Below are 27,226 nucleotides of genomic sequence, written 5' to 3'. Positions count from 1 at the left end.
CTCACAGACTCTGGAAGTATAGGGGCATTTCTGTACTGGGGGAATGAAATACTAGGGTTCCGGACCAATCCTTGTGGTTGTTTTATTTCTCTGATGTCCTGTCTTGAGTTCCCGGTGATCTAAACATTTGGCTTTTCCTCCAAACTAATGGCTCTCAAAATTCTGGGGCTGTGCACCAAACCACTGTACATCCTTACAATCAGATTTTTATAGTGTATTTACAGTAATTTTTCCCATCTGCTGATAGAAGGTTGTATGGCAAAGACCAATTTTCTCTTTAAATTATGCAGGGAACCTGCTTTCAGAGGGGAAATATTACTGACCACAGTCATTGCTTATCCCAGTTTGACATTAGTTCTCACAAAAAATCTGAGTGTACGTAAACATTTTTGGCTGAACGCTCTCTTCAGTTGTTTTCGAGTTTTAGTCAAATGGCTGTGAATGGTGTAGGTTCTTAACAATCAAGTCTCAGAGGAAAAATAACCAGTTATTTGATGGGATGAATAGTGGAAGCAGGCGTTCACACATGCTGATGTTCTTTGCTGCTGCAAGCAGGGAAATGTCTTCATTTTCAGCAGGAAGGATCTTTCCAGGGAATGTTCAGTCCTGATCCTTTTATTCCCCCCACTCAGTTACACATCAAGTTATTCTGAATTAAAAATTTAGACAGATTTAACCATTTCCTTTAACAATTTTCATGCACTGATGTTCACAGCAATGGGAATTATTTTGCATAATCTCTTTCTGCATCATTCTCCTTGCTCTTTGTAGATGCACTGGACTGGGGATGAGGCGATTCTGATTTATGCTGTTGTGGGACAGCAGTGTTGAGCTGAGAACAGTAACAGTAGCATGATCCTTCTGCAAAGAGTTGCCTTAAATAAATAAGAAGCTGCAAGAACTTTATTTATTTATTATTTGAGATACACTAAGTAATTTTAAGTGGATGGTTACAATAAATTACTATTAGGGTAGGCTTGGAAGTGAATTAGGGAGGCAATACAGATAAAGCAGTTTGAACTTTGATTTCTTTTCACAGTACTCCAGTGGAACATGCTCCAAGTTATTTGGTACTGGCTTTTTCCTTGCCTCTATCCACCCTATATTTGAGGGGTCCTGTTGGGGTTAGCTGTCAGCTCCATGCTTCCATATTCACCATGCTATAGTTTTTCCAACCTACCTGGCCATATAAATAACATTAAAAGTGCCAGAGTTCTCTTGGCCATGCCTTTTGAGCACTAGAAATCATTGGCAAAGTCTGACAAAGAGAGGTGCTATTTCATGGGAGCCTCTGTGACTAAACAGAGCCAGGTAAGGAACATGGGTGAGTTAAAGAAAACAAAAGGTTTTTTTTTTTCTTACTCTGGAATGCACAGGGTGCTTGCTTTTAGAGATCCATGCGTCACCAAACCAAGTTGCATTCAATTTAAGCATCTGGGCTGTTTTTAAAAGCAGTCTCCTATTTTACAGGTGTGGTTTGGGATATATAAATGCTTAACTAATTGTGACTGCAAATCAAAGTAGTTAAGTGGCACAAATAGCACCAGCAAAATTGCTCCCAGGGTAAATTGCAAGCTCAAAATTAGTGACTGAGTTGAGGATCCTTTAAAAACATGATACTAAAAATAGGTATTAGTTCAGAAGGGCTGATGTAAAGAGTTGTTATGGTGAGAACCATGCAAGTGTTTGACTAGATAAATCCACCTCCTTCATCAATCTTCTTGAAGGTAAAACTGCAGAACAGGAACATGAAAATGTCACATCAATTTTTCTTTTTTTCTTTTCTTCCCCTCACCCCCATTTTTAAATTGACATCTTCTACCAGCAATGCGCTGCCCATATGACATCCCTGCTGCAGGAGTTCACAAGAGCACTGCTAAAATGTATAAATCTAATGCACTGCTCTGTTGCTCCAGCTCACGGTGCAGAATTTAAGCTATCAGCTCTGCAGCTGCTTTTGCTTAGTCATGCGGCCTTAGAACGATGATCCATCTCTAAGGGCTATTTGATTTTATTTTGCATCTTTTATAAAAATGATGAAATCTTCTCATGAAGAAGCCTACTTCTGCAGGATGTTTAGCTTCACAGATACCTGCCGTGCCCTGCCCAGATACCAGCCCTACAAGTTGGCTGCCATGCTGAAGGTGCTGGGGGTTTGTTGGCTGCAGGGGGGCTGTAAAAAGACTGCACAGAGAATCAAATGCAAGATCCTGCATTGGATTCAGCGTCCTGTACGTGGGCTGTCTGGAAGCTTCTTTTCTCTCTTCTTGTCTTGTTGAATGAGCTGCTGTACTTTCAGTTTAGCACTAACACGTGCCAGGTATTTTAGACATGGATACAATCAGCGGAACCTTGTAGAAAGAAAAAATGGCAACGAGCTGAAGTCTGCAGCAACGACTCCACTGGTGATCTACATCAGTTTTGCAGGCTTCCCGTGTCCATACAGGTGGTTTGACATTTCAGTGTCTGGCCACAGAAATAAGGAGATTCCACGGGGAGACTGTGTGCCTTCGTGAGGGAGCCTTGCCTTTGTGTAAGGACACACCCTGGGAAAGCACGGGGGCCTGGTGATGGCCAGAACACATTTCCCTGTTTGACACACACAGTGAGTTTCGCAGCCTGTGCTAACAGAAGTGGTGGAAAATAAAATTCTTTTCCTGGTTCTTCGAAGTGTGTGACTAATGGTTTGCATGGACATTTTGACTTGCTAATAAGAATTGCAGCACTGCAAAAGTCCTGCTTGGTATCTCTACATCTCTAGATCTCTAGATCTTTGGCTAGAGCCAGAGTTGGCCCTAATTTTTTTTTTTCTTTTCCGCATTCCTACGTACCAGCTGTCCCCAGAAGTGCTACATTTAAAACCCCAAGAAGTTCAGTTTGCTTTGGATTCTGAACTGAGACACCTGAGCTGACACCCCAGCCTGTAAATCCCATTCCGTTTCTTTTGGTCTCTACAGGCAGCTGTGAGAGTAAGAAGAACAAGTAGGGTCTGTTAACTTCTCCAGGTTTGTCCATCAGTTCTCAGGGAATTATTATTTGTGTGATACGAGAATAGGGAGTTCTGTGGAGGAAAAGTGGATTCTTTTGATAGGTTGTTGTGGTTCATGTGCAAAGAGACTTGGCTGCGTATTGCTTACTCGATTCTACGTGTACCCTTGTGTATGGGGGGTGTCCGAGTTTGGGTGTGTGAAGTGGAGCAGAGTTCAGCACCCTCCGCAGAGAGGACCTCCCAGCTCCTCACAAGATCACTGAGGCTAAATCCATAACCGTGTGTTTACCCTGCTGGTGGTGAATTGTGCTCCATCAGGTGTGGGTCTGCTGCTGTCCCCTGCCTCCTCCAGCTGCTGTCACCAGCCCAGAGATGCAGGGGGTTCATTTCTGCTTTTCCCACCCAGAGCCTTCAGTTACTTCCAGCTGTGTGCTAACTGCTTTGAAACCCATGAATGTAATCATACAGCAAAGTATTAGCAAATGTCATACAAAGGTGTGTGTGTGGAGGGGGGGGGGTGCAAAATAAAGAAAAAAATATTTAAAAGAAAAGTCTCTTGAAAAAAAAAACAGGAGAGAGAGAATTTTCCTGCAAAGCAGGTTGTCCAAAGTTGCCTGTGTTCTCTGAGGATGTTTCATGGCAGCAAAGGTGATAATACAGGATATTATACAATAAATGTTGAATTTTCTCTAAAAGCTCCCCAGTGAGATACTTCAATCATCTGCTAATGTTATACCTCCCAGTGGCTTGAACAATGCAGTGTATGACACTGAGCTGCAGAAATGTTTGCATTGTATGTAAAAGATGTTGGGTTTCCTTGTTTGGACTTACGGAGCTTGATCTTTATGAGTTCTTAGTCCAGAAACTAGGCTCCTATGTCTAATCACCAGGTAGATAAACTGCTGGCAACACCAGAGCAAGTTTTCCCCCAAGACTCAGTTTTCGGCTGTACAGGACTGCTAGTAGGAGCCGTATCTGTCATCCTGGGAAACTGATGATGGTGTGGTGTCTAGGGAAGGGAATGGAGCAAGTGCTGAACTCAGACTGTCTTTAGACGGGCCACCAGTCAGTCATCACTCTCACCTCCTACATATTTAGGCCTGATTGAAATGGTCTTTTTTAATACGTTAACAATCCCCGAATTCACCAAATATTGTCTTTCCTTTTTCCCATTAATGTAACTGATGAAGCATAAAGGCATTGCATTTGCAAACCTTGCGCATTGCAGTATTTATTTCGAGTAGTTGTTTTCTAAGAGTACTCATTCTGCCAGAAATATACTAGTGAGAATAAATGTAAAAGCAGAGATTATTTAAAACAGGAAGGTAGTCATGCACAGGCTATCGAAGCGACTATTAACCTTGGGTTCTTTTATAGAGGTCATGTTCTTTTATCCAGGGATGCACCTTCGGTTGCCAAGCTCGCTCCTGGATCTGCAATTCGGCTTGCTATGGGAGTGTTTGTACAAGTCAGGGATACCTTGGAAATTCTTCTGGGTAATAATCTCAGAAATAACAACTGTCAGACAGATCCCCAGTGCAGGCTCCACCGCAGTTATGATTATTTTCCTTTTGCAAACCATGGCAAATTAAAGCATTAGGAACAACATCAGTATTTGAACAATTTCCTTAAAGAGGTTTATCGCTTTCTGAAGGCCACTCAGAAATACGTCCTCTTTGTCTAAATTGCTGTTTATAAAAGCAAGAATCAAGAGCATTTCCAAATGATGCCAGCCAAAACAAATCAATGATTAATTTCTGTGGAATCACGATGGCCACGTGGAGGGCTGAGAGAGGCTTCCTTCCATGCTCTTCACAACCCTTCTTTCTTCCATGCGTTCACAACCCCTCCGCTGTGCTCAGGCCACGGCTGTTCGAGTGGTGATGGTGGCTGCCCTGTGCTGTGCTGGCTGCGCAAAGCCATGGGAGGTGGGATGTTGTAGGGTCTTCTGTATGTTGTAGGGTCCTCCAGATGTTGTAGGGTCCTCCTCCAAACTTCTCTGGCTTGCTCCCATGTCTTGTTAGACATTGGGTTTGGGTGGGTGCCTGGAAAGCCTGTCTGTTGTGGCTAAGAGAAGCATAGGTGGAATTATGAAATGTGCTTTCACAGAAAGGGAAAAGAGCATGGTACCAGCTGGGAGTCTAAAGCCTTCTTTTTGGCCAACGTTTTATCCTCCTCTATGGTACATCCAGCCTCCTCCCTGACCCCACGGTGCTGTAATGGTTCGGCGTTGCCTTTCCTGGCCCTTGCAGCTATTGCTGGATCCGTTCTGACCAGACACGCAGCATCTGTGACTGCAGGCGTAATGACTGGGGACATAACATAAATAAGAAGCAGTTCAGGGTACAGGATAAGTGAGAGCACAAACGGTTCCTTCCTTGCCTTTTTAGAGAATTGGTGACTCATAATGAAACTAGACAGCAAATACTTCGTTTATACTGGCGACACTCTTGGCCAATGTGTCTGGCCCGATTCGGCCAGCCCCTGCCTCTGTGCGCACACATTTTGCCTTCACATGCCTGCCCCTCACTTCCCCCTCAGGGGACAAGTTTTAAAGATAATCTGCGTTATTCGTTTGCTCATTCTTAAAAACGAGGGGAGTGTAAAAGCACGTGAAGGCAGGTTGTGTGTTTTATCTTTTCCTCGTAATGCAGAAGCAGTCAGCAGAGGTCAGTTGCTGGGAACCACTCTGCAAACTCACCGGCGAGCGGTTAGCTCGTGGAAATGAAAACCACCAGGAGTGTTGTTAGGGCCGGAGCTTAAAAGGCTAGATCTTCATCTGGATAACAGATTGTAATAATAATCTAAATTAATTCTTGGGAGGGAGAGAAATCCTGAAGCCTGAGGGCTTAAACCAGCCTCTAAGTGATTCAGCTGCCTGCGTAGGGATTTTCTGTACTTTCCTCGGAAGGATCTGCTCGCTGTTACTGTCACAGACAGGATACCAGATTACACGGCTTTCTTATCAGTTGCCATTGTTCTCGTGTTTTTATGAAGTGGTCTCCTGAGGTTACATGAAAGGTCTTTTATTGGGGGATTCATTATTCTGTGTACAGTGGCAGCGCCTTGGGCAGAACGATGGACACTGCCGTTAGGGAGAAACTGGGAGATTCCATCGAGAGAGCAGCTCTCCCATTGCTGCTTTGAAATGAAACCCAGCCAGCACTGCAGAAAGTTCCTCTGTAAAAGGAATGCAGTTTTGGGTGGTAGCTTACATAGCAAGAGCTGTCATTGAGCTAGATGCTTCTGTATTTCACATCTTTTCTCTACTTTTCTGCCATCTCAGAAAAAAAGCAGGAGCAGGACACTACACCGAAATTCCCTCTGAAATCAGCAAGCAGTATTTTAGAAGTAAGGGTCTGGGGGGCGGCGTTAAGAAATGTATGTGCTTCCTCCACAAATCTGTCTGTGAGAAGCACTAAATCCCCTGGGAAAGGGGAAATTTGGAGGAAAAACTTTGAGGGAAGTAAAACCATCCCAGGCTGCTTGCTGGATTAACACCCAGCAAAAGCAGTTACCCACAGCTGCTTTTATATCCACATCGTCTGTGAATTTTAGCATGTGTCTATTCCACAGTGATTTCTATTCCTACAAAAAGGGAGTTAGTGTAAAGCCACACGTGGTGAAATTTTAAGAGCAGTACCTCATGGCAGTGCTGTGTACACCCGAGAACCAGGTAGTGAATAAAAATCAGCTACATCAGATGTTCTCGCCAAGCTCTTGTGATAAGGGGTAATATTTTCACCCTTTAAAATTCAGTTTAATCTGGCAAATATTTGCCTTCCTCCAGATAACTCGAGGCAGATAGCGTAAGAGCAGGGTGAGGTTGGTCTGTTTAGAGAGATCTGAACTGATCTCCATGAAGGAAGTTGGCTACAATACAGAGATGAATCACCATTTTCTCCCTGCAGACCAATACTTTTCTTAGTTATTGAGGTTATATTGCTTTTAAAGGATACAGTTTTCCTGATCTGCCAAAAGCACTCTTGAAGATGTATATGGCTTGAGCTGGAAAGGTAACAATTCTGCAGGAGAGCAATGCGAAAGGAGTTTGCTGCCAAAGCCTGGCACACTTTTATTTGCACATGTAGAAGCACACACTGTGAATACAAGTCCTTGTCCCGATGTCTGTGCTCTGCTCCTGCACTTTAGCAGGATCTGGAGTGCACTGGAGCAAAGTCTAATTTCATCCTTTTAACCTGACCAGAGTAGAAAATGTTTGTAAATGAGGCTGTCAGTGCCAAGCTAGTTGATAGCCAATTACCTAATTAAAATGAGAGTATAGCCATCTTCCTTTCCAAACCAGGAGCATGTACTTTGGCAAGCCTGCTGTAGATGGTACAGTGGATCCCTAAAGAACTGCAATAACAATAAAGAAAATCAATGTGTCCCGCCGGCTGCCCGGAGGGGATGTGTCCTCCCCATGCATGGAGCAGCGTGGATCTGCAGGGCTTTGATGGGGGGCTTTCTCCTGCCGCTCTCAGCATCCCCTTGCTGCCCACTGGCATCGCCCTCAGGGCTGGCAGCCTGAAGATGCCCCATGAGCCTGGAGCCGTGCTGGAAGGCGATGGCTGAGGGGCTGCTCCTGGCTGGGACTGCTCACAGAAAGAGCAGCCAGGCAGCACATCCCCTGCCCTGCCGCGGAGCTGGAATTGACTCACCTGATCTGTGCCCCAGCTGCTCGTACAGCCTGCTGCGAGGGATGCGTTTGGTCACTACAGGGATTCCCCAGCTTTGTAAATACAACCAGCAGCTATTAGGAGCTCATGGGAAGAGGTTAACAAGGCACTGGTACTGCAAAATAGTCATTTATTTCTGAGTTTCCTTTTACAAACAAACCTGAAGCCTGACGAAAGCTCTGGGATACGAATATATCAGATACTTTTTTTTTAAGCAAGTTTCCATGAGTGCCATGGCATGAGAAGCTCCTGATTCCACTTTAGAGAGAAGGGGAAGCACTTCCTATGGTATTGTTTTTCATAGGAAGCTGCTGCTGTTGGTAAATTAAATGTAGCAAAGAATTTATTAGTAATACACTGAACTATTAATGCATCTCGCTTTTTTCCTGTTCTTTCATTGCTCCAAAGAGGAGGTTTTGAGATTGATTTCTCTTTGAGACAGAATGACTCCTACCAAGCACTAGTTAATGATTTGAAATTAAAATGTTCATTGAGGTGGCATGTAGGATTAGTCTGGTCTGGTGGCAAGAAGGGATGGGAAACCCCATTTTAGGATGAAAATACTCTGAAATTGGAAGCAAGGACCATTGTTATACCAGATAAGAATGATACACCCTTCTATTAAGAGAATAACAGATTTGAAGCATTTTTGTTGCTACTTAAATCTGATTCATGGCACGCAGCACAAATTCCAGGGATCAAGGGATTTAGATTATTCTACATTATCAGCTTTAGGCTGTCATTTCGTGGTGTGTTTAAGTACACACTGGGGTTGAAAAGGCTTCGTGGGCAAAGGTGCACACAACTGCTCCTGCCCTAAGGAACTCTTCCTGCCCTAAGGTTAGTTTTCCATCCTCAGCAGCTCCCCAGTTTTGCTCTCCTGATGGCCACACGAGCTCTGGTGCTGGTGCAAGAGAAATGAATAGAATAAAGATCCTTTGATTATGTGGTCATTTAAATGCTTTTCTCTGGCTCTCTTTAGCCGTGCACCCTGGCTCTAGGGACTTTACCCTGCCCTCATCCCTGCCAGAGCTTTAGTTGGGATTTGAGCTCTCCTGTGGACAGCATGTGTGCAGCACATCCTGAAAAACTGCACAGAACGGGAAAAACAAATCTCCTTTCAAATGTGTTCTTCTTCCTGAGTGCCAGGAGTGATGGCTGGCAGTTTCTGTACCAGCAGCTAAGATCGTTTTATGTGTGTTTCGGTCATGTTGAGGCAAAACCAATCTTGTAGAAGTGTCGCTCGTAATGTCGCAGTGCTGCAAAGCTATTGACCAGCTGCGTACCTCTGGGATCTCCTGTTTAGTTTGGGATTGACCAGAACAAAAACAAATCCATCCTAATTGGCTAGCTAAGTTAATGAGGTTTTCCTGCCACTGATTGCTCAGTGGCAAAAACCAACCCCATGTCACACATTGCATGGGCACAGACGTACAGCCAGGAACAGGTGGGCGACCCTGCAGCGCTCTCAAACAGCAAAGCTGGTCAAGTCAAATGGAGAGGAAACTTCCAGGGTACAAAGCTTCTGTTAACTGACCAGGTGCTGTGTTATTTTACCCTGAGAGTACGTGTGGGCAAGGACAAGGTCCTCTGTAGTTTTAGAAGCATAACTTTGTGAACCACATTCAAGCTTTTACAAGTAATTCTAGGAGCAATTCAGTAACACATTAATAAACCATTACCTAATCAAGCTGGCAGAAATGATGCAGATGCAATTATGTCTTTTTATTTTAAAATTTTATTTTTATTTAGAATAATGAAGGAATAGTCCAGACCAAAGGTCCTTTTAATATATTATTCAGCCTTCCATTGTGATCAGTAGCACATGTATAAGAAAAAAAATAAAAATAAAAATAAAAATAAAAATAAAAATAAAATAAACAAGACAGGATCATGGTGATAATTCCCTGGTATAAGTTATCCACTGGATAGCTGAGGACTTTCTAAACAGGGAGATTATCTTTAGTAGCCCTCAGAGTGGACTTTTTCTAATCCTGTTTTGAAATAACATAAACCTCGAGCTCCTGTGATAACATCCCAGTGTTTAGTTAAGTTCTGTGCGTAAAGTATCTCCTTTTGATTTGAATTTTGCAGCTGCCTCTTGGTCAGTCTCCTAATGATGAGTTATTTCAGGTTTGCCCTTTTCCATAGCATTCATGGTGCCAGACCTCTTCTGTAGCCCCCACGAGTTGTCTGTTTCCCAGTATGTTTCATGTTTTACTGTGAAAGGACCTGTTTTGTCCCCTGGACAGTTTTCTGATACTCTCTCTACTTTTCCCAGTAATAACCCTTTATGTTTTAGGGATGCAGTAAACTTACGAGTATTAGAATGTGTTTACTGGCAAAGAGGCTCTGATCTGTGATGCATTGGGGATTCGTAAACAGTTACACAGAAACAAAAAACTCAGCTCTAATGTCCACTGAATCAGGCGGGAGTCCTTCCATCGACTTTGCTTAGGAGTCTAAATCAAACTGCACTAAAAGCTTTTTGCAGAAATACATCTCCAAGTGGAAGTGGATATAAAACAAAAGTGGCTTTGACTTATTTAATCATTCATTTCCATACTGTAGGAAATGCAAAATCAGGGTTTAAACAGACAGAGAAGCTCATTTTCTGTGTTCTGCTGCTAAGTGTCAGCAATGTTATGTTTTTGTAGGCAATAGCTTTGCATGCTTTTGTATGTCACTGCCATGGAAAGCAGACTCCCATAGCCTGCTGTTCCTAGCCCCTCTTTTAGGCCACCATGTAGTGAAGCAGACTGTGGAACTGACCCAGATGTGAAGATATTTTTGATGGGGAGAGTCTGCTGGAGAGACACAGTGGTGTCTACTCTTCACGTGTTCTCACATGCAAGTTTTAATCCCCCAATCAAACATACTGCATAGCCACAGGAAACAAAAAAATCTGCTACCAAATACACTTTTTATTTCATTCCAAAACATGTTCCTTGCTGTTGGCTGTCTGCTGGACTCCCAGAAGCAGCTCACTGTGGGGTTAGGCCATTGTAGGCACAAGGAAAGTGGAGGACTTACACCAGAACCCTTCCTTTCGATTGCTGCCTGCAGCATTGTATTAGGAAGCACATCTCTAGTAACACAGTAGCTGGTTTATTGATGTTCAGGTTTCCAAATCCCTTTAAAACAGTGGCAATGTAATCACTGTAATTCCCAAAGTGAGAAGCAGAAGGTGGGTTTGTTTTTTTCTTTTCCTTTTTTTTTCTTTTTAAATTGCATTGCCTGTATAGAGCTGTTCAAAATTTAATCTAGTAGCAAGTTAGCTCCTGCATGAAGTAAATTTGCTGGACATCCAGAGAGACTGAACAGCACAGTAAAATGCAAGCTTTTCCTTTTCTGTTTTAGATCTTGCTGTTATACCACACTCAGCTTCCAATTCACAGCCGCGTTTTCCTTGCCTCCACAGCACTGATTGCCTGAATCAGAACCCCAAGACTGATTTCAAATGTGGTTTGAGACATTTTAGCCTCTTTGCAAGGCCCAGGTGAAAGGAGGATCATTACCAGCATTTAGGGAGCACTGGTGTGCTTTGGGCCGTAGACGTGAGGACCACAGACATGATGTTGTTAACATACCAGCTTAGGCAGGCCTGCAGAAAGCAGGCTGCAGCCACCGTGTTTGCTTGAGGTTTCTGTGGCAGGCAGTATACATGATAGCAAGGCTCATGTTCTCTGCAGCACATTGTACCTGATCGTTTCTGTGTTCCTGGCTTGTCTACAAGCAGCAATACTGCTGGCTGCAGGCGTATGCCAGCCTCAAGCCTTTGGTGACAGCGACAATCAGGGTCAGCAGCCGGCAGCACGGCTGTCACAACCACCCCTCGCTGCTGCTCAGACCTCCCTTTGTCCTCTGAACAGCTCTTGAAGTCGGCTCTTTGGCAGAGCAGAATGACAGTATTCACATCTTACAGGTACTTGCAGGAGGATTTGTGGAGTGAATGTTCAGTGTTTGATCTGTAGCTGAGTGATGTTGTCTGAAGCCCACTCGTGTGAGAAGCTGCAGGCCATGCCCGTCTGTGGGCCGCAGCGCTCCTCGTTAAGCGTGCTTTCCATTTCCAGGCCTCCCCTTCATTAGAGCTCTTTCTTGTAGCTGTTGTCTAGGCTTTGGGGACTGAAGAGGGATGCATCTCCATCCCTCAGCAGCAATGCAGAGTGAAATATGGCTCACAGCCATACATCGCATACTCGCCCCGTATGGGCTGGTGGTGTGTTGTGCTGTACGTGGCAGTTCTGAGAGCTCCGACTTCCACCTGACCGCTGGGCTGTAGTTGCTCTTTGCCGAGCACAGCTTCTCTCAAAGCTCTGGGGTTATTAATGTGTTATTGGACTAGTCTTCTGGTTATTCTTGTCTGATTTTCTGTTTCCAAGGAGTGGATTTCCCTGCAATTCCCCCTGAAGCAACTATTCCTGTTGGCTGAGGGGAACAAAGCAAGTCTTCAGGATATCCTTTGCTGGGAATATAAGGGCTAACTCTCGGAAGGGTCTGGGTTCTGCAGTGAGGCAAAGGGGGGGAATTACCAGCATCAAGTCCTTCCCTGGGCGGCATCTTGTCTGATGCCAGACGAGGACTTGCCAGGAAAGCTGTGTTCAGGCCTCGTCTGTCTTTACAGGCACGTTGTTGTAACTGGGTTCTGACCCTGTCACAGCAAAGGGAACCAAGCGGCATCGTACAGCAGCCGTCTTCTCGATGTAAACACGTATGTCGATGCTGTGTGTGTATATCTTCACCCTAAACATGTCGCTTATATTTTGTGTCAGTTTGCTCTAAGGAAAACTGGCACCTCATGGTGCAACATGCTCCCCGTGGAGAAGAAAGGATATCTTGGAGCTTGAATGCTGGTGAGTGGCATCTGCAGTGAGGGAAACACAACCTGAAGGGTCCTGCCAAACAGGGAGATACTAGAGAAATGCAAACAGTGTGAGTAATCAGGTTCACACCTTTTAAAGCACTGCTTTTGTTCTCATTAATGTGCTGAGGATGCGAGCACACAAGGGTTGGCAGTTACGGAATTCTCTGTTTGATCTCATACTTCGTTCTGGTCTGGGGGAGCTTTCCTGGCCATGTCAAAACAAACATTTGTACCTAAGTCCAATTGATGTGGTGTGTTCCCAAGCCTTTTTTTTTTTTTTTTTTTTTTTTTTAATGCTCCTGGGTTTGATGCTATTAGTATATCACAGCTTTGCACAACATATGGAACTGATGGTGTGTTTCAAAGCTCCTTACACTTGTCAGAAACTTCTAGTCTGCACGATAGTCTGGAACCCAGTGATCTTGTGTTTTGCACTTGGCAAAATGCAGTAACATGATCCATCTGTTGGCTGTTGAATCAGAAATGAAGTAAAACAAAATCCGTGCAGAGGGTGATATAGCAGCATACCTACAGTAGAGTTTGTGATAATGAGGATTTGGAGGCTAAAGTTCTGCGCAAACAATTGCATTGTAAGAACTCATCATCCGTCAAAGGAAGAATGTTTTAAATCATGTTGCTGAGATTTCCCAGGGCCTCGGATTGCCCTGTAGTCAGACATCTCTTTTCCCTTGATCACATCACTGTGTTGTGTCTAAGCTCTCAGGTTCAATGATAAGCTGTGCCAAAGGATCTTTGTTCTTGCTTGGCTCGTATGGTGCTGTAAGAAAAAAATCACTCTTAGTTGTGATAGTAGACTTTCAAAAATACCTTTAGCATAGATAAGGTCCTGTAAACAGGACACTGCTGAAGCTGGAAGACCCACATGGGTTTGAGATTTCTGTAGTTCATCTTGGGCAGGTCCCTTTTCCTGTGTCTTAATTTCCTTACCCCTGAAGTAGAAATTAATGATATTTAACTTCCTTTCTAAATTGTCCCAAGCCTCACTGTGATTAAATGTGCTGTGTATGTGCTGAGGAGTATTATTATAGCATAAAGCTGTAATGAAAATGAAAACAATCAAAGAGGCACTGGAAAAACATGTCTTTGAGACAGTGGGGCTGGATGGGCTCTTGGAAGAGCCTTATTCCTCTGCAGGCAGATGTCAGCGGATACCAACAGCAGCTTGAATAACACGAGCCCAAGTCCCTGGTGTAGAAATGGCTCCAACAAATCCCAGCGGAGCAGCGTCTCATGCAGAAAGAGCAGGATTGTGCTTGCACACACCCGTAAATTATCCCATCTGAGTGAGCTGGGTGTTCTGGTATTCTCATTGTTTGGAAATTTGTTGTTGGGAGAATATTAACAACCTCGCAGCACATAGTTCTCTGCTGTGTCTAGGTGGATTGCCAGTCCCTTGAGGCAGGGGCTGTCTGGGTTTGCCTTCCACACAGCCAAACACATTGTCAGCACTCAATTAGATGTGGATATATGGTTTCATGCTGACTCAGAGCTCAAAGATAGCCACTATTTTTTTTCTTGTTGAGCATCCCTGCTTAGAGCAAGTGAGCTATTTTTACCGGAACCTTTCTAACATTTTTCCTGATAGGAAAAAATAAATCCTGCACGCTTGAAGTCAAAACCAAAAGAAGGGATCTTTTCCCGGAGGTGTCTGTAATGTTCTCAGCCTTCCAGTAAGGGAGAAGTGCAGTCCCTGCGGGTGTCAGTGTCGATGCCTCTTCCCTCAGGGTTACACTATGTGGGTGACCTGGGGGCAGGAGAGCCCCCCTCGGAGACACAAGCAGCTGATCAGTCCACATAAGAAAAGAGCTACGGAGACAGAAGCAGCAGTGTCTTAGGAACCAAGGGGTGCAGAGCTGATGGGTCAGAGCCCTTACAGGCAACAATTGCAGAGCAAAGTTGGTAGATTTGTGTTTGGAGGGAAAATGAGAGAAAAATAACAGCGACCCAGCCTAGTTCCAGTAGGCAGAAACATTCTGGGGCTGTTAGCTCAAAGGTCTGTGCTTTCTCTTTCTCCCCTCATCTCCTGTGCTTCCACTTCTGGGCTTTACTTTCCCGGTGGTTACAGACAGCTCTCCACAGGGGAAGGTGCTGGCTGAGCGGCAGCTCCCTGCCTGCAGTCCCTGAGAGATGTCAGAAGCACACGAAGTACGCAAAGAGGCAGGGGAGGATGCTTTCTATATCCACTGTGTGCTTGGCAGAGGAGAGGGAAGGGAGTGTAAGATAGATGGTTTTTAGAGCTACACATTTTTGTAATTCCAGCTGTGCACAGAAAAAGCTGGGCAGTGCTGGCTATGAAGGTGCTCGTGCACCTGTACGGGGTGGGACAGGCATTCAGAGGCAGAAATAGACACCGAGCCGTCCTGTTTGGCAATTACCCTCTTCCTGCATTCTCATCACGGCTGGCATTTTAGTGGCTAAGCCACAAAGGGCGGTATGAAGACAAATGTGATCTCCTTTTGAAAATACCTGTACTTAAAAGAACCTCCCTCCTGAGATGGCATTCGTTATGTGTCACACGGTAATTTGCTCCTGCAGAAATGGATCTCAGCTCCACCCGGCGCTGGGACTGAGCCACTTTTGCTGGCACTGTTGGAGATGGAGCACTAAGAAATTAGCTGCATGGCGTACTTAATGGTGACTGACGTTGCTATAGCTGCCCACAGCTGCTCTGAATGCAGTCCCTGCCTTTTCAGTGTCTTATCCCAAATCCCAGTGGATTCCTAACTCTGCCCTGGCTTGCTCTGTACATCTCTTCAAGTGCTGGTAACGTTCTGAGAGGGCTTTAAGTGGAAATGGAAGAGGAGCTGTTGATTAGGAAGAGGCAAATGAAATGCCAGCTTCTGTCACAGTTCTCTCCTAACACAAAAGATTTGTGGCAGGGGGTTGATCCGGAGCAGCAGCTGCTGTGGTGTCACTGGGATGCTCACAGGAGAGGGTGAATACAAGAAGGAGAAAATGCTGTGGGAGAGGCAGAGGAGCCAGCCTGGAAGAGGCTGGCACAAGCACCAGGCTCCTTTACTGGAGTACACCCCTCTGCATTGTGCTGTGGCCTTCTCTTCCCAGCTGAACGCACAGGTAATTTCCCGTCTTCTGGATAAGATCTGTCCTTCATGGTGTTCACTTGTCTTAGAACCCCAGCTCCTGCTCTGGAGTAAGCCAGGTTTCCATCCCATCTGGTAACATGGCCTAGCTTCATTCACCTCCACTCAGCCATTGCAGTGACTGTAAAGTCACTTTTTGTTTGTTGTAGAGCTGTGTCTAGTGTTCAGGAGTCTCATCTGTCATTTGCAGGAGTAATTGCAAAAATTGATTCATGGGAAATGCCTGTAACAGGCAGATCCTTTTGACAGATCGCACGGCCATCATACTCTGCATTTATTTGAGTCAATCAATGCTTTGATGCATATTTGGGTCATAAATACTCTGATAGCAATTGCATTTATTATTATGACAGCTGTGTTCTATTATCTATTATTTATTAGGTTCTGTTGTCCTTTCGTTTTACACCTTGTGGAGCTGTCAAGTTGGCTGTTTACTGGTGACAAAACTCACAGCTCATTTCAGAACAGAACCTTCCAAAAATAAATTCTCCAAAGGGATTTGAGTAACAGCAGGCTATATGCTGTTGGAGAGGCACTGGACGATCTTTTTTGGGTTTGTTTTACTGGAAAGAGCAGGTTTGTGCGTTTTTGCCTACTTTTGCCCAAATTCCAGAATTAGACTTCACATTTATCATCCAGAGGTCATTGAAGCTAATAAGCCGGCTGATTAATGTGAATTTTGGATCACACCCTGTGTGTCTCAGATTTGAATTAATCGGGTTATTCAATATTTGAAATGGTGGGATGCTGACTTGGATGTTTCTAATTTTCCCTTAGAAGCTCTTTTAGCTTTATGTCTTTTTACATCATAAAAACGGCAGGAGATCTGATTGTGAGGCGAATGAATTTCGGTGTCCTTCCAAGGGCAAGGCCAAACTGCAGTAGGCAGAGGCAGAGTCATTTTCTGCTCCTCATTCCCAATAAACAGCCACATACCCTGTGTGCCAGGAGGCTGCACCAGCTTTGCAAGGTGCCGAGCACATTGGTGTTAATTCAGGAAAAGCATTTAACCACGGAGCCGATGACTCTAAAGTGCTTAATATAAGCGTGTGCTTAAGTGCCTTGTTGGACTGGGGCCAGTGCAGTTAGACCCTTGCAGTGCTGAGGTTTGTAAGCCAAAATTTGTGCTAGCTTAACAGCAAGATCGTCCGTACTATTACTGTGATGTAATGCTGCACGTACTTCTTTTTGCATATGAACATTTCTGTGTCTTTATCTGTTTATTTTACTGTAGGAGCAAAAATAGTAAATCTGTAATTCCCACCATAAACATCACAGTGCAAAGTTGATATACACACAATTGCATGGCTTACAAAGTAGATGTAAATGGGTATATATTATTTATAAAGCAGCTTTGACATCTTCATATATTAAAAAGGAAGAGACATTTAGATCATTTCACAGTTGAGCATTCTGCATATTTTTGGGCTATCATGTATCACCATCCATGAAAATTTCATAATTTGTGTCCAAACCACTTTAATTGTATGCATACATTCCAACCAAAGGAGTGTGCAGCCTGCTCTTGCCTTTTTTTTAATTTATTTTCCCCCCACCCATTTCCACTCTTAAAATAGATGGCTAAGGTAGGACACTGCCAAAAGCCCACCCTGCCTTCCTGGAACTACCCAACATGAGTCATAACTCTGTGACCAAAGGTGGGTCCCCAGGTATTCCAGTGTCCCACCCACATCCTCCCGGGTTAGCTGAACCCAAGGCAGGCAGTAAAAGCCAAAATTTATCCTGGGATAACTAAACAGCACTAAAAGCAGTGTAGTTGTTCTCATCCAAATCTCTCATCAAATCTCTAATGCAGACAAAAGCCAAGTATAAATCAGCCTGGTTATTTCTGCAAAGTTCCACATGAATTGTGAATAAGGTGTGAGCACCGTGTTTTAGGTATTTTCGGTGGTGTTACAGGTCTAGGCTGGAGGAGTGAACTCTGAAGCTAAGGAGATTTTGCAGGGAATATTCTACCAGGAGCCTCATTCCTACATGCCAGAAGGTCTTGGGTTAACGCTTGTTGTTTGTTTGTTTGTTGTTTGTTTGTTTTGGTGGGGAAGCCTGGGGGAATGGGAACTCATAGCCTTTCAGTTAAAGACATCCCTGGCCTGTGAGGGAATTGTAGGTCAGAACTGTTTCTTTTAGTGAAGTAGTTGCTCAGGGACGTGTGAAAATACAAATTCCATGCTGGTGAAAGCACCTAAGGAGAACTAGAGCTTTCTGCCTAACTACAGGGCTGGTGCCAGTACAGTGAACCTGGTAGTGAAAACTTTTTCCTTACTGCCTCATGATTGCCTTAATGCACTGGTAGGATGGATGAAAGAATTTCAGTTTTTGTGGCCTGTTTCTCTCTGGTTTCTGCTGCAATGACCAACAAGGAGCCCATGTTTTGCTTTCTGTTTAAAATTCCTTTCAGCCTTCACTTCACCTTCTCAGGGATGTTTGTGCAGAAGCTCTTCATTTATTCTGCCCTGGTTTTGCCAATCCCTGGATTCTGTGCTCACAGCAGACGGTGAAGGGCTGATGTTTTCAGACACAGCACAAGATCAGTGCCTGAAGTTTCTCTGGGAATGAGAAAGCTGGTTGATTAAGAAGACACTGACTTCTGAAAGCCTATCAGATCGCCTGACTTTGTAAGCCAGGGCTGCAGAACATCTAATTACATGGAACTGCTCTCTAGAGGATTTGGCTTGCAGAAAATTAGTTTTCATGTTCTTGGCCTGATGTTTATTAATGATTTCTTTCCTTTTCTCCCTTTGCAGTTTTCATCTGCAGTTTCATGGTTGCGGCGCCCATCTTTGGTTACCTTGGGGACCGTTTCAACAGAAAGATCATCCTCAGCTGTGGGATCTTCTTCTGGTCAGCTGTCACTTTTTCCAGCTCCTTCATCACTGAACAGGTAAGATCTCTGCAAAGGCACTTTGCGGGGTGTCCTGAATTGCTGGACAATATGTTCCTAAAAACACCCGTGACATGCTGCTCGAGTGGAAGGTATCCCTCGGGTGCATGTTGGACATATGGTGTGTTGTGCTGCCTGGCCTCTTGTGGTTGAAGTGTGATCTGGGTAACTGTTCTTCCCTAACTGTGAAATCTGTTATCCTTTGATCATGCACGTTCATAAAAATAACAAGTGAGACTTAGCGAAACAACAGTTTCTGTTGATAGAAGAGTTTTGTTTTGGGAGAGATTCTCAAGAAACTTTAAAAGGCTTAAAAAAGACTTGAAAACAATCCATGGCTATACAGTGGGTCTCTTGTCCTCTTATATCATAGCAGAAGCCATTGGAGTTTGTTGGGAAGTCTGCTTATGGCATGTGGGATGACAAATGCATCAGTTTGTTTCCTTTCTGTCAAAGGCAGTGGATGATAGCACGGAGATTAGACATAATTTTAGCTCCTTTTACACTAGATGATGGATATGTCTGGGGAACTGATGATGGAGTTGTCAGGCTTGCTTCATTTTGTCAAGCTACACACAGCATCCCACACCTGCTTTCGGCACAGCCACAGCACCCCGTTTTGAGGACTCCTCTTTGTGTTCTTTTCCTCGCCTCTCAGAGGCACTTAGAGGAAACAATTATCTGGCAGATTCTCAGGAAGAATATCCTCTTGTTTAAATCATATTATAGAGGAGGTTTAATTGCTGCATGTGGCAACATTCCTGGAGAGACAAATCACTGCTCCTGGTAGCATCGGACTGATTTCCCCAAGAGAGGCAGGGGCATTCCTCATCCTTTCTGCCCAGCTGCGATCCAGAGATTTCAACAGTTGGGTCACGCCTAAAGAATGACAGCCTAAACCTCTCCTCCCTGCTCCCTCCTGCCCACGCACGTGCTCTGCTGTTTCTAATAACAGAGAGTTTCCACCTAAAACAGGCAGTGGCAGTCACATGTCTGTCTGGCTTTCAAGCTGGCTTGTCACTGCGTTGCTAATAAAAAACGCATATGGCCAAGTGCAGAAGCCTTTAACTCCTGTAAATTGTTCAGGTTTATAACTGGGCAGGAAGCATCCTTTCTAAAGAAAGAACATGTCATCTAAAATTAGGCTAGCTTTAAAAAAAATAAATCAAAAAAAAAAAAGCCACCCACAACTTTCTTTTCATGATATTTTGCAAAATCAGCTGGATTGTAGCCCAAAGAAGAGGGAAGCATTTTTTGAAGAACCAATTGGACTTCTCACATTATGGCCATGCATTCAGGCTCAGGTTCTCAGCAGTCTCACTGCAATGAACCTGGTCCTGTAGTTAATGTCTTCTCCTCCTCTGCTTGTTAGGCACTGGACCTGGCCTGATGTCATTTACGTTTTCAGAGCAGATTTCTAGTTTAAGGATTTGGGGCCTCTTAGCCCCAAAGGACTAATATAGTAAGGATTAATATATATCGTCATCAGTATACAGGAGCTCAGAGTGGAAGTGGCGTATCTGTAGCCAACGAGAGGGAGAACAATATAATATAAATAAATATAAATAATATAAAGCTGGACTGTGTTGGAAATCCAGACCCCAGTGTTTTGGAAGTGACAAAAGAACCACAATCAAATAGCCTGATGAATTGATTTCTCCTGGATTTATATAAATACTAACTCTGGACCCAAACTACAACCTTGGATACAAACTCCCCCATATCTAGAAAAGTCTCCTCTACTCCTTTTTACTATAGTCCTGAGCTCTACCAGGTGTTATGGAGTATTTTGCAGCTGCTGTATGGCTGTGCTCTACCCAGTGGCTGCAGCAGCTGAACAAGGTCGTAAACATAATCACAACTTCACGTGGTATCCCTGCCACTTCGGTATCCTTCTTGGAGGTCTGATCTCTAACTGTGAGGACATGCCACATTGAACAAGGTGAATTCCTGAAATACTAATGAGAACAAGCATCAGAGAAAAGCTGATGCAGTTTTTTTTTTTCTTTATGCAGTGACTCACCAGGCATTTTTTCAGATTTTTCACTTTTAAGATTCATTTAAGGAGCAAAACACTGGCTTTTCTCTCAACATTTTTTCCTCCTTTCTTTTAAGACAGTATGTGTGTTTGTCACAGAGAAAGGCTAGGAGCTGAAATGCGAAGAAACATTTGCTGGCAGAAATAAAAGCAGTAGGGAGGCTACTATAAGTAGATAACGTAATATAAGTAGATACATACTATAAGTAGATACACATCCAAGTTAGCATGAAAACCCGTGGCTAGAAAGAGCAAGTTGGCACAGGCAGAGCCCATAGAATCCTGTACAGAAAACTCCTTTATGTGGTGACAACAAAAATACTGAAAGAGTCCAGAAACTACAGTCATTCAGTAGAAATAGCAAACCGTGTCTTCAGGGATTGCCTTTCTTCAAATTTTGACAGTGTCTAGTGCCCCGTGAATGCTGTCACTGTGTAATTAATAGAGTACACATCCACATAGTGTAGGTTTGGAGTGTAAATGGAAGCAGACAGAGGCAGAAAGCAGCTACAGTTCTGGTGGACACTGAAGGCACACAAATTGTAAAGGTTTCTGGCAGTGTGTTGATAAAATTTGAATGTATAAAGAACAATCAAAAGGCTGTAATTTGAGTGAAAATGTAAATTATTTATAATATATTGTGGAAACAAGCATATAGAAAAGGACATTTTCATTTGTCCTACTGTCAAATTATGCAGTAAGGAAATAACTCATGTGACAAGAAAAGAACATGGGGGAGATTATTCATCAAGTAAATGAAGAGTGAATCTCCCATCCTCCAAGATCTAAGTAATAGGCTCTCACAGGACAGAATCAGTCCAAAATTTAAGGATTTAAGGCTAGTTTTAGAGTGTTTAGGAGGTGGTGGTTACAGAAAACAACAATGCATCATGCATAGCAAAAATAAATAAATAAATAAACAATCAAAGTAACGGACCCAAATAAATACTGTATCAGAGAGTAATTCCATAAATGCACTCGGTTTCATGGATGAAAATAGCTGGCGATAAATTTAACTAAAGGAAATCATCAGAAGTAACATGACTGCGATGATATTGAGAAGTTCGCATTTATGCTATTGAATAATGGAATTTGACAATTTACGTCAATGCACCACTTCTCTGTAGAAAAATGAGAAAAGAGTCCTCCAGCACTTTGTCTCTGATACCTGCACATTTCTGCTCTATAACACTGTTTAACACTTCCTAAAATAAAAGTTATATAAAAAGTCATTAACAAACTTGTTCATTAATCTAAAATTGTTTAAAGTTGTTACATATTTAGGCAGATCTCTAGATTAGCTCTGTTTATAGAAACTTCAATAAAGCATGTATATATCTTAATTTGTGTTTTGTAAGTATGAACACCTGCTTAGAAATGACTTCCCTTTATGCACGCCTTTTAATTAGTTCTGCACCTGCAAGTATACAAATTTTGGTACTTTCACCTGCAAAACCATTTTTTTGTTGATTTAGCTTCTGGCAACCATTTGGCTTTTGGCAAGCACATTGGGGTTGTTGGTTTATGCTTCACAATAAATCAGCAAAAAATAATTGAGCTGCTTGCACAGTGTAGAGTCACAGCACAGAGAAATTCACCGAGCGTACAAACCTCATGGAGTTTTTTTACTAAGATGCATTTCCATCCATACAAATAGCTAAATATTTGTCTCTCTCCCTCTATATCAATATAAACTCTGCTTTAATAAGTGATTATTTTTTCTCTAGATAGTGTTTTCATGAGCATAGTACCTGATTACCCGTGTTTTGGCTGAGCATCCTGAGCTGGCTGATAGTCCAGAACATCACTGGGAAGAGTACGTAGCCCCATTTGCACCATTCTCTTGTTCTGAGCAGCTTCACTTGAAGAAATGATCTGGAGTGATCAGGCCACATGCTGAGAGTTTATTTCTGGCTACTCGAATATCCACATCTATTAGTCGTAATACTACTATTAGCTCTGAGAGCTGACCATTTTGGCCAGAAATCTGTCCTGAATGAAAGCTTGTTTTTGGCACTAACTTTCCCACACTTCTTAGCAGAAACTTCTGAGAGCTCAGGACCCCTCTCCCTCGCAGACAGACACCAGCTTCTTAAAGCAAGAAAGAACTTGAAGGTGGAAAGTTGCAGACTATTCTCCCAGTCTTGTGAAATCCTGCCATTTCCCACGTGAACGTCATGAGTAAAGCATATTTCTGTGTAAAAGGGATGCTATTTAACAGATGAGCAAAGTACTCTGCTAAGAAGTTTGGCTCCAGTAGGTTGGGAGAACAGGCATACCTAATAATCAAGCAGACCAGGCTGTGGTAATGTGGGTTTGCTGGGAGACATCAGATCTGCAGATGGTAACAAGTTCGGGAATGTGAAAGCAAAGAATAACAAGGTAAACAGGGAATATGCTTTTGAATCCTTCAGTTCTTTGTTAAATATTTCTGTTTAAATGTCAATATAGCTAATGTGATACAACCTTCTCATTGCACCACCTGCAAGGTAATCAGTATAGGTATGTCTACTACTGTTTTTTCTTTTTCCTCTTCTTTTGATTTATCTCTGAAAGAGGAAGCAAATAGTCCACTATGGAATTCCAGCTAGCCTGCAGTGCTTGCTAAAGTCCTGTGTTTCAGACTTGACAGATCTATATTTATTGCCAAAGCTCATCTTTCAAGGAGTGCTGAAAGAGAGGCAGCAAATTAAATGAAGTATGGAACAAATGGTTAGCTGAGTTAATTTTAAAAAACATAAACACAAACCAAGCCCACACCCCTACACACCATGATTCACTCCAAGCAAAAAAGTGTGCTGGCAGAAGTTGTCTTATAAAACATACAGCTTCTGCTCCTTTGTTACCACTGCATATGATAAATCCCCAGTTTGAAAACCAGAAGCAAACAAAAGCCTGAAGCCATCTTTTTTGTATGTAAGAAGGGAACCGAGTGTTATCTGGGAATCGCTGTGAATTGCTGGAATGTTTATAACCCATTGTTTCATCCTATTATTTTAGAGGGGAAGTCTCTTTTAGAAAGAAGGCAAAATAGATTCTCCAAGCACCTTTGCACAGTCTGTTATATATACACTCAGTCCTTTCCCTCATGTGCAATTCTTGACTCCTTGGGTGGCTGTTGCAGAAATCTGCTGGGGCTGACACGGGATGCTCCTGGACTAAGGCTCTTAGCTGCCTCTGGTGTATTTTGCCAGCCCTTAATGTGGTACTGGAGCCCTACAGATGAGCATCAGCTATTGACATTTGGATTTCTGCATGCTTGCCCTTTTTCATGACTTCTCTGGAAAAATATTGTCCCCACATACTTTCATATCCCAGAGGCAGAGATTTGAGTGGGTCATGCACTACAGTAGCCAAGGCTCTTGCAGCCCTGTGCATAGTGCTGGTATTGTACCCTGCTGCTCCTCGTGGTAGCTGTAGCCCAGTCCTGCTTTGCCTCTGCTCTGTTAAGATGAGACATGATGATCTGCACATCCCTTCCTTCCCCCCAGCTATCAGAGCTCCCTCCTCACCATGGCAGAGCTGCTGTGCTGTGGGATGGCTCACTGGGTCCCAGGTGAGGGAGGATGCCGTGCTGAAGCTGGGTGGAGGAGAGGGAAAGGATAAGGGCTCTCATCATCTCTCTGCACAGACTCCACTGCAGAATTAAGTTCTTTAGGGACGGAGTCTGCATCACTTTCCCTAATACCTGAGAGCACTCATATTAACTTGCATGATCTCATATGGATTATGTGAGGTGGATTGGAGGAAAACTGTAAATCATTTTTTATTCTTTCAATAATGAAGCATTGCCTGGGCTGGTATTCAGGTGTGCTGGGCATCTGTCATGTCTGCTAGGGTCTTCAGCACAGCTGATACCAAATACTGCATGGGAAACTGTCTTCTTGTAAAAGCAACATCTTCTCTCACACAGACAAGTGTAATGATTTGAACTCTTGAATCGTGGGTCCTCATTGTTCCCTCAGATTTTGCTGACTTAGGACAGCAGAGATGGGAGAAGATTTACATAGATGCAGTAGTTGCAGCTTGCTGAAATAAAGTGAGTGTAGAATTACCAAATTACCATCGCGTGTTTGTCCCTGACTGCTTTATACTCCTACCCTGTCCCTTTCTACAACTTGCAAAGGAAATTATAAATGAAAAGCGGGTTAGGGTATTCTCAGAACATCAGCCCCCAAAAGACAATCAATGAAAGAAGGAGGCTTTTTCTAGGTGTTACCAGAAATGCAAATGGTGTATTTTCAGCTTGGAGTGGTTTTTCCCTCTCCAGTATTTGTATCTATGTATCTGCAAAGCACTTGGGAAGAGTTATTGAAAACCCAGCTGGTGATGGCTGCCAGGAGAGAGTCAGTATAGCTCCAAAGCTTATTCAGAAAGCTTATTCATATGATGGAAAAAAAAAAGGAACTTAAAGAAACTATCATAAGGAATATCTCTACCATACATAGCATTCCCAGTCTACAGTGGGTCTGGAACAGGGCCGGTTGTGCTCTCACCTTCAGGACCTGAGAGCAAGCAAGGTTACAGCCCCAAGTCTCAGCTCCCCAGAGGTTGGGGCAGTCAGACACCACCCTTTGCTACCTATTTTGGGGTTAATAAATCTGAAATAGTGCAAAATCTGAATCAAATCTGTGGATGCTGAAATAAGAAGGGATGCTTCTGTCATTCAGTGTTGTAACTCACCCGAACTGATGCATCCTGTTGCCAGTTCATTAAAGCGAAGGCAGCAATTTGCACAGAAATGTCAGAACTGCTCCTCAGAGCTCGGACATTTTCTGGAGCAGGTGGACAGAGGTTTGTGCTGGGAGAGAATCCAGAAATAGGCTTGAGGCTAAATCCTAATTTGCCTTAGGTCTCTGCGAGGGCTCCCTGTAATTGCCTTTTTCAGAGAGCCATTGGTTATCTGGGTTATTGGAAAATGTTTAAATCATTATCATTGGGTCTGCGACTGTGGTTCTGATTCAGCTCGTCCTTTGGAAGTCTGTGGGAGCCTTTTCTGTGTCCTTGTGGGAATTGAGTCAGACCCTACATCTTTTTAATCAGTATGCTTACATTTGGTGCTGTTTCATTGGATCAGGAAGATGCCTAGAGGCACCAGCTGGGGACTGTGGTGCAGGCATGAAAAATCTTCACAGGCTGAAGACCTTTACAGCTTTGTCCCATTGTTATGAAGAAACCTGAATTTACAGTCTCTAGGTTGGAGAGGAGGAAGGGTGAGCTGCTGTGCCTTTTAATGGATGGTTTGGAGGCAATGCCTGCTTGTAGCTACCATCCTGCCTGTCCTGCTTTTATTGTGTCTGAGCAGGAAATCTCACCTGAACCAGTTATTTGCTGAGGAAGCAGAGAGAGGAGGGTGTATTTATTCCATTGCCAGGCTGTGTGTGTCTTGGAAGCATTCCTTCTTGTGTTGCCTGGCAAAATGTGTACTTGTCATACTGCAGCAGAGGCCTCACACCAGAGCATGCTGATGGACCACAAAAAGGTTGTCTTATTGCTTCAATGCTGCCTTATTGGAAGTCTCTAAAATGCTTTAGCATTGTGCTTTATAAATAATTATTACTGCATCTTAAGGTCAACCACATTCAGAACATCCCCAGATTGGAAGAAAAGGAAAATGTTCCTTAAATAGACTGAGATTGAACCAGTTGGGAAAAAAAAAAAAAGTGCTGCATGTGAGCTTCCAAGCAGACCTTGGAATATAGAGTAAGGAATTACCAAATGTTGTATCAGTTTGATGTGGTCCTTGCAGTGGTGGCTGTGATCTGAGGAGCACAAACCACTCCTGGTGCAGTGTGCCCCCATCGCATGCTGTGCTCCAGCGCTGGGGAAGTCTGCTTGGGTCAAACGAGGAGGCAAACAAGGAGGCAAAGCAATCTGGATGGCACCGGGTGATCCTGTTCCTTTGGAAGTAAGCTTCCCAGACAACTGTGTAGTGAAGGTATTGGATTATGTCCCCTTCTGCTTCACTAGGGTGCTCAAATACAGGTCTGGAGAGATGTTACTGTTCGTTTGAGGGTGCAAGCTGACGTGCAATTAGCATGGATGGAAATGAGGCAGTTTATGGCCAGTGTTCTTGAAGCTTATGACTTGGAAAGAAGCATGATGCTTCAGGAGAGCTTGATTAACGATGCCTGACAGACAAAGAAAATAAACAATTAATTCCACCCAGTTTAAGGCTCATTAGGGGGCCTGGAAACAAAGCTACTCTATTAACAGGGCCTTGGTGGGGCTTGAAAGTTGGGCATATTGTCCTGGAAAACAGGATGCAGGAGAGAGAGAAAGTGTTATTCAGCTGCTTTGGCTTGTGTTCAGATGCAAAAGGATTGATTTGGGCCTTTTTTTTTTGGTTGAGCTTTAGTTACCTACTAACAGAAAAGCCTGGGTCACACTGTAGGAAGTGTAAGTGATTCTTCAGTAGCCCACACACTCCATGGCCTCCTGGGTCGTGCATAAAGGCTGAGAAAAGGACCATTGTGCTCCAAGTAATGTGCAAATAGTGTGAAGATGGGAAGTGTCTTGTGGTACCGGGTGCTAAATCAGTCTTTTGAAGTGCTGGCATTGCTTTTTAAATGCATAAAGTTCACATGGTACACAAAACACTGGATTTGCAATTCGGATAACAACGAATTAGA

At 43.5% G+C, this 27,226-nt stretch overlaps 1 protein-coding gene across 1 annotated transcript in view; it reads left to right on the top strand.

Annotated features, from left to right (window-relative positions):
- LOC309886095 (sphingosine-1-phosphate transporter SPNS2-like) overlaps positions 1-27,226 on the top strand; it is a gene marked incomplete at its 5' end in the record, with an annotated part of 134,998 nt that overhangs the window by 42,600 nt on the left and 65,172 nt on the right. The window contains one exon of the mRNA XM_082776653.1: positions 18,420-18,556. Within this exon, the coding sequence (XP_082632779.1) occupies positions 18,420-18,556 (137 nt within the window). The remainder of the gene's footprint in view (positions 1-18,419; positions 18,557-27,226) is intronic.

Source organism: Aythya marila (genome assembly GCF_965140915.1).
Source record: "Aythya marila genome assembly, chromosome: 20".
Lineage (NCBI taxonomy): Eukaryota > Metazoa > Chordata > Aves > Anseriformes > Anatidae > Aythya > Aythya marila.
This window is presented reverse-complemented; position numbering and strand designations above follow the sequence as displayed.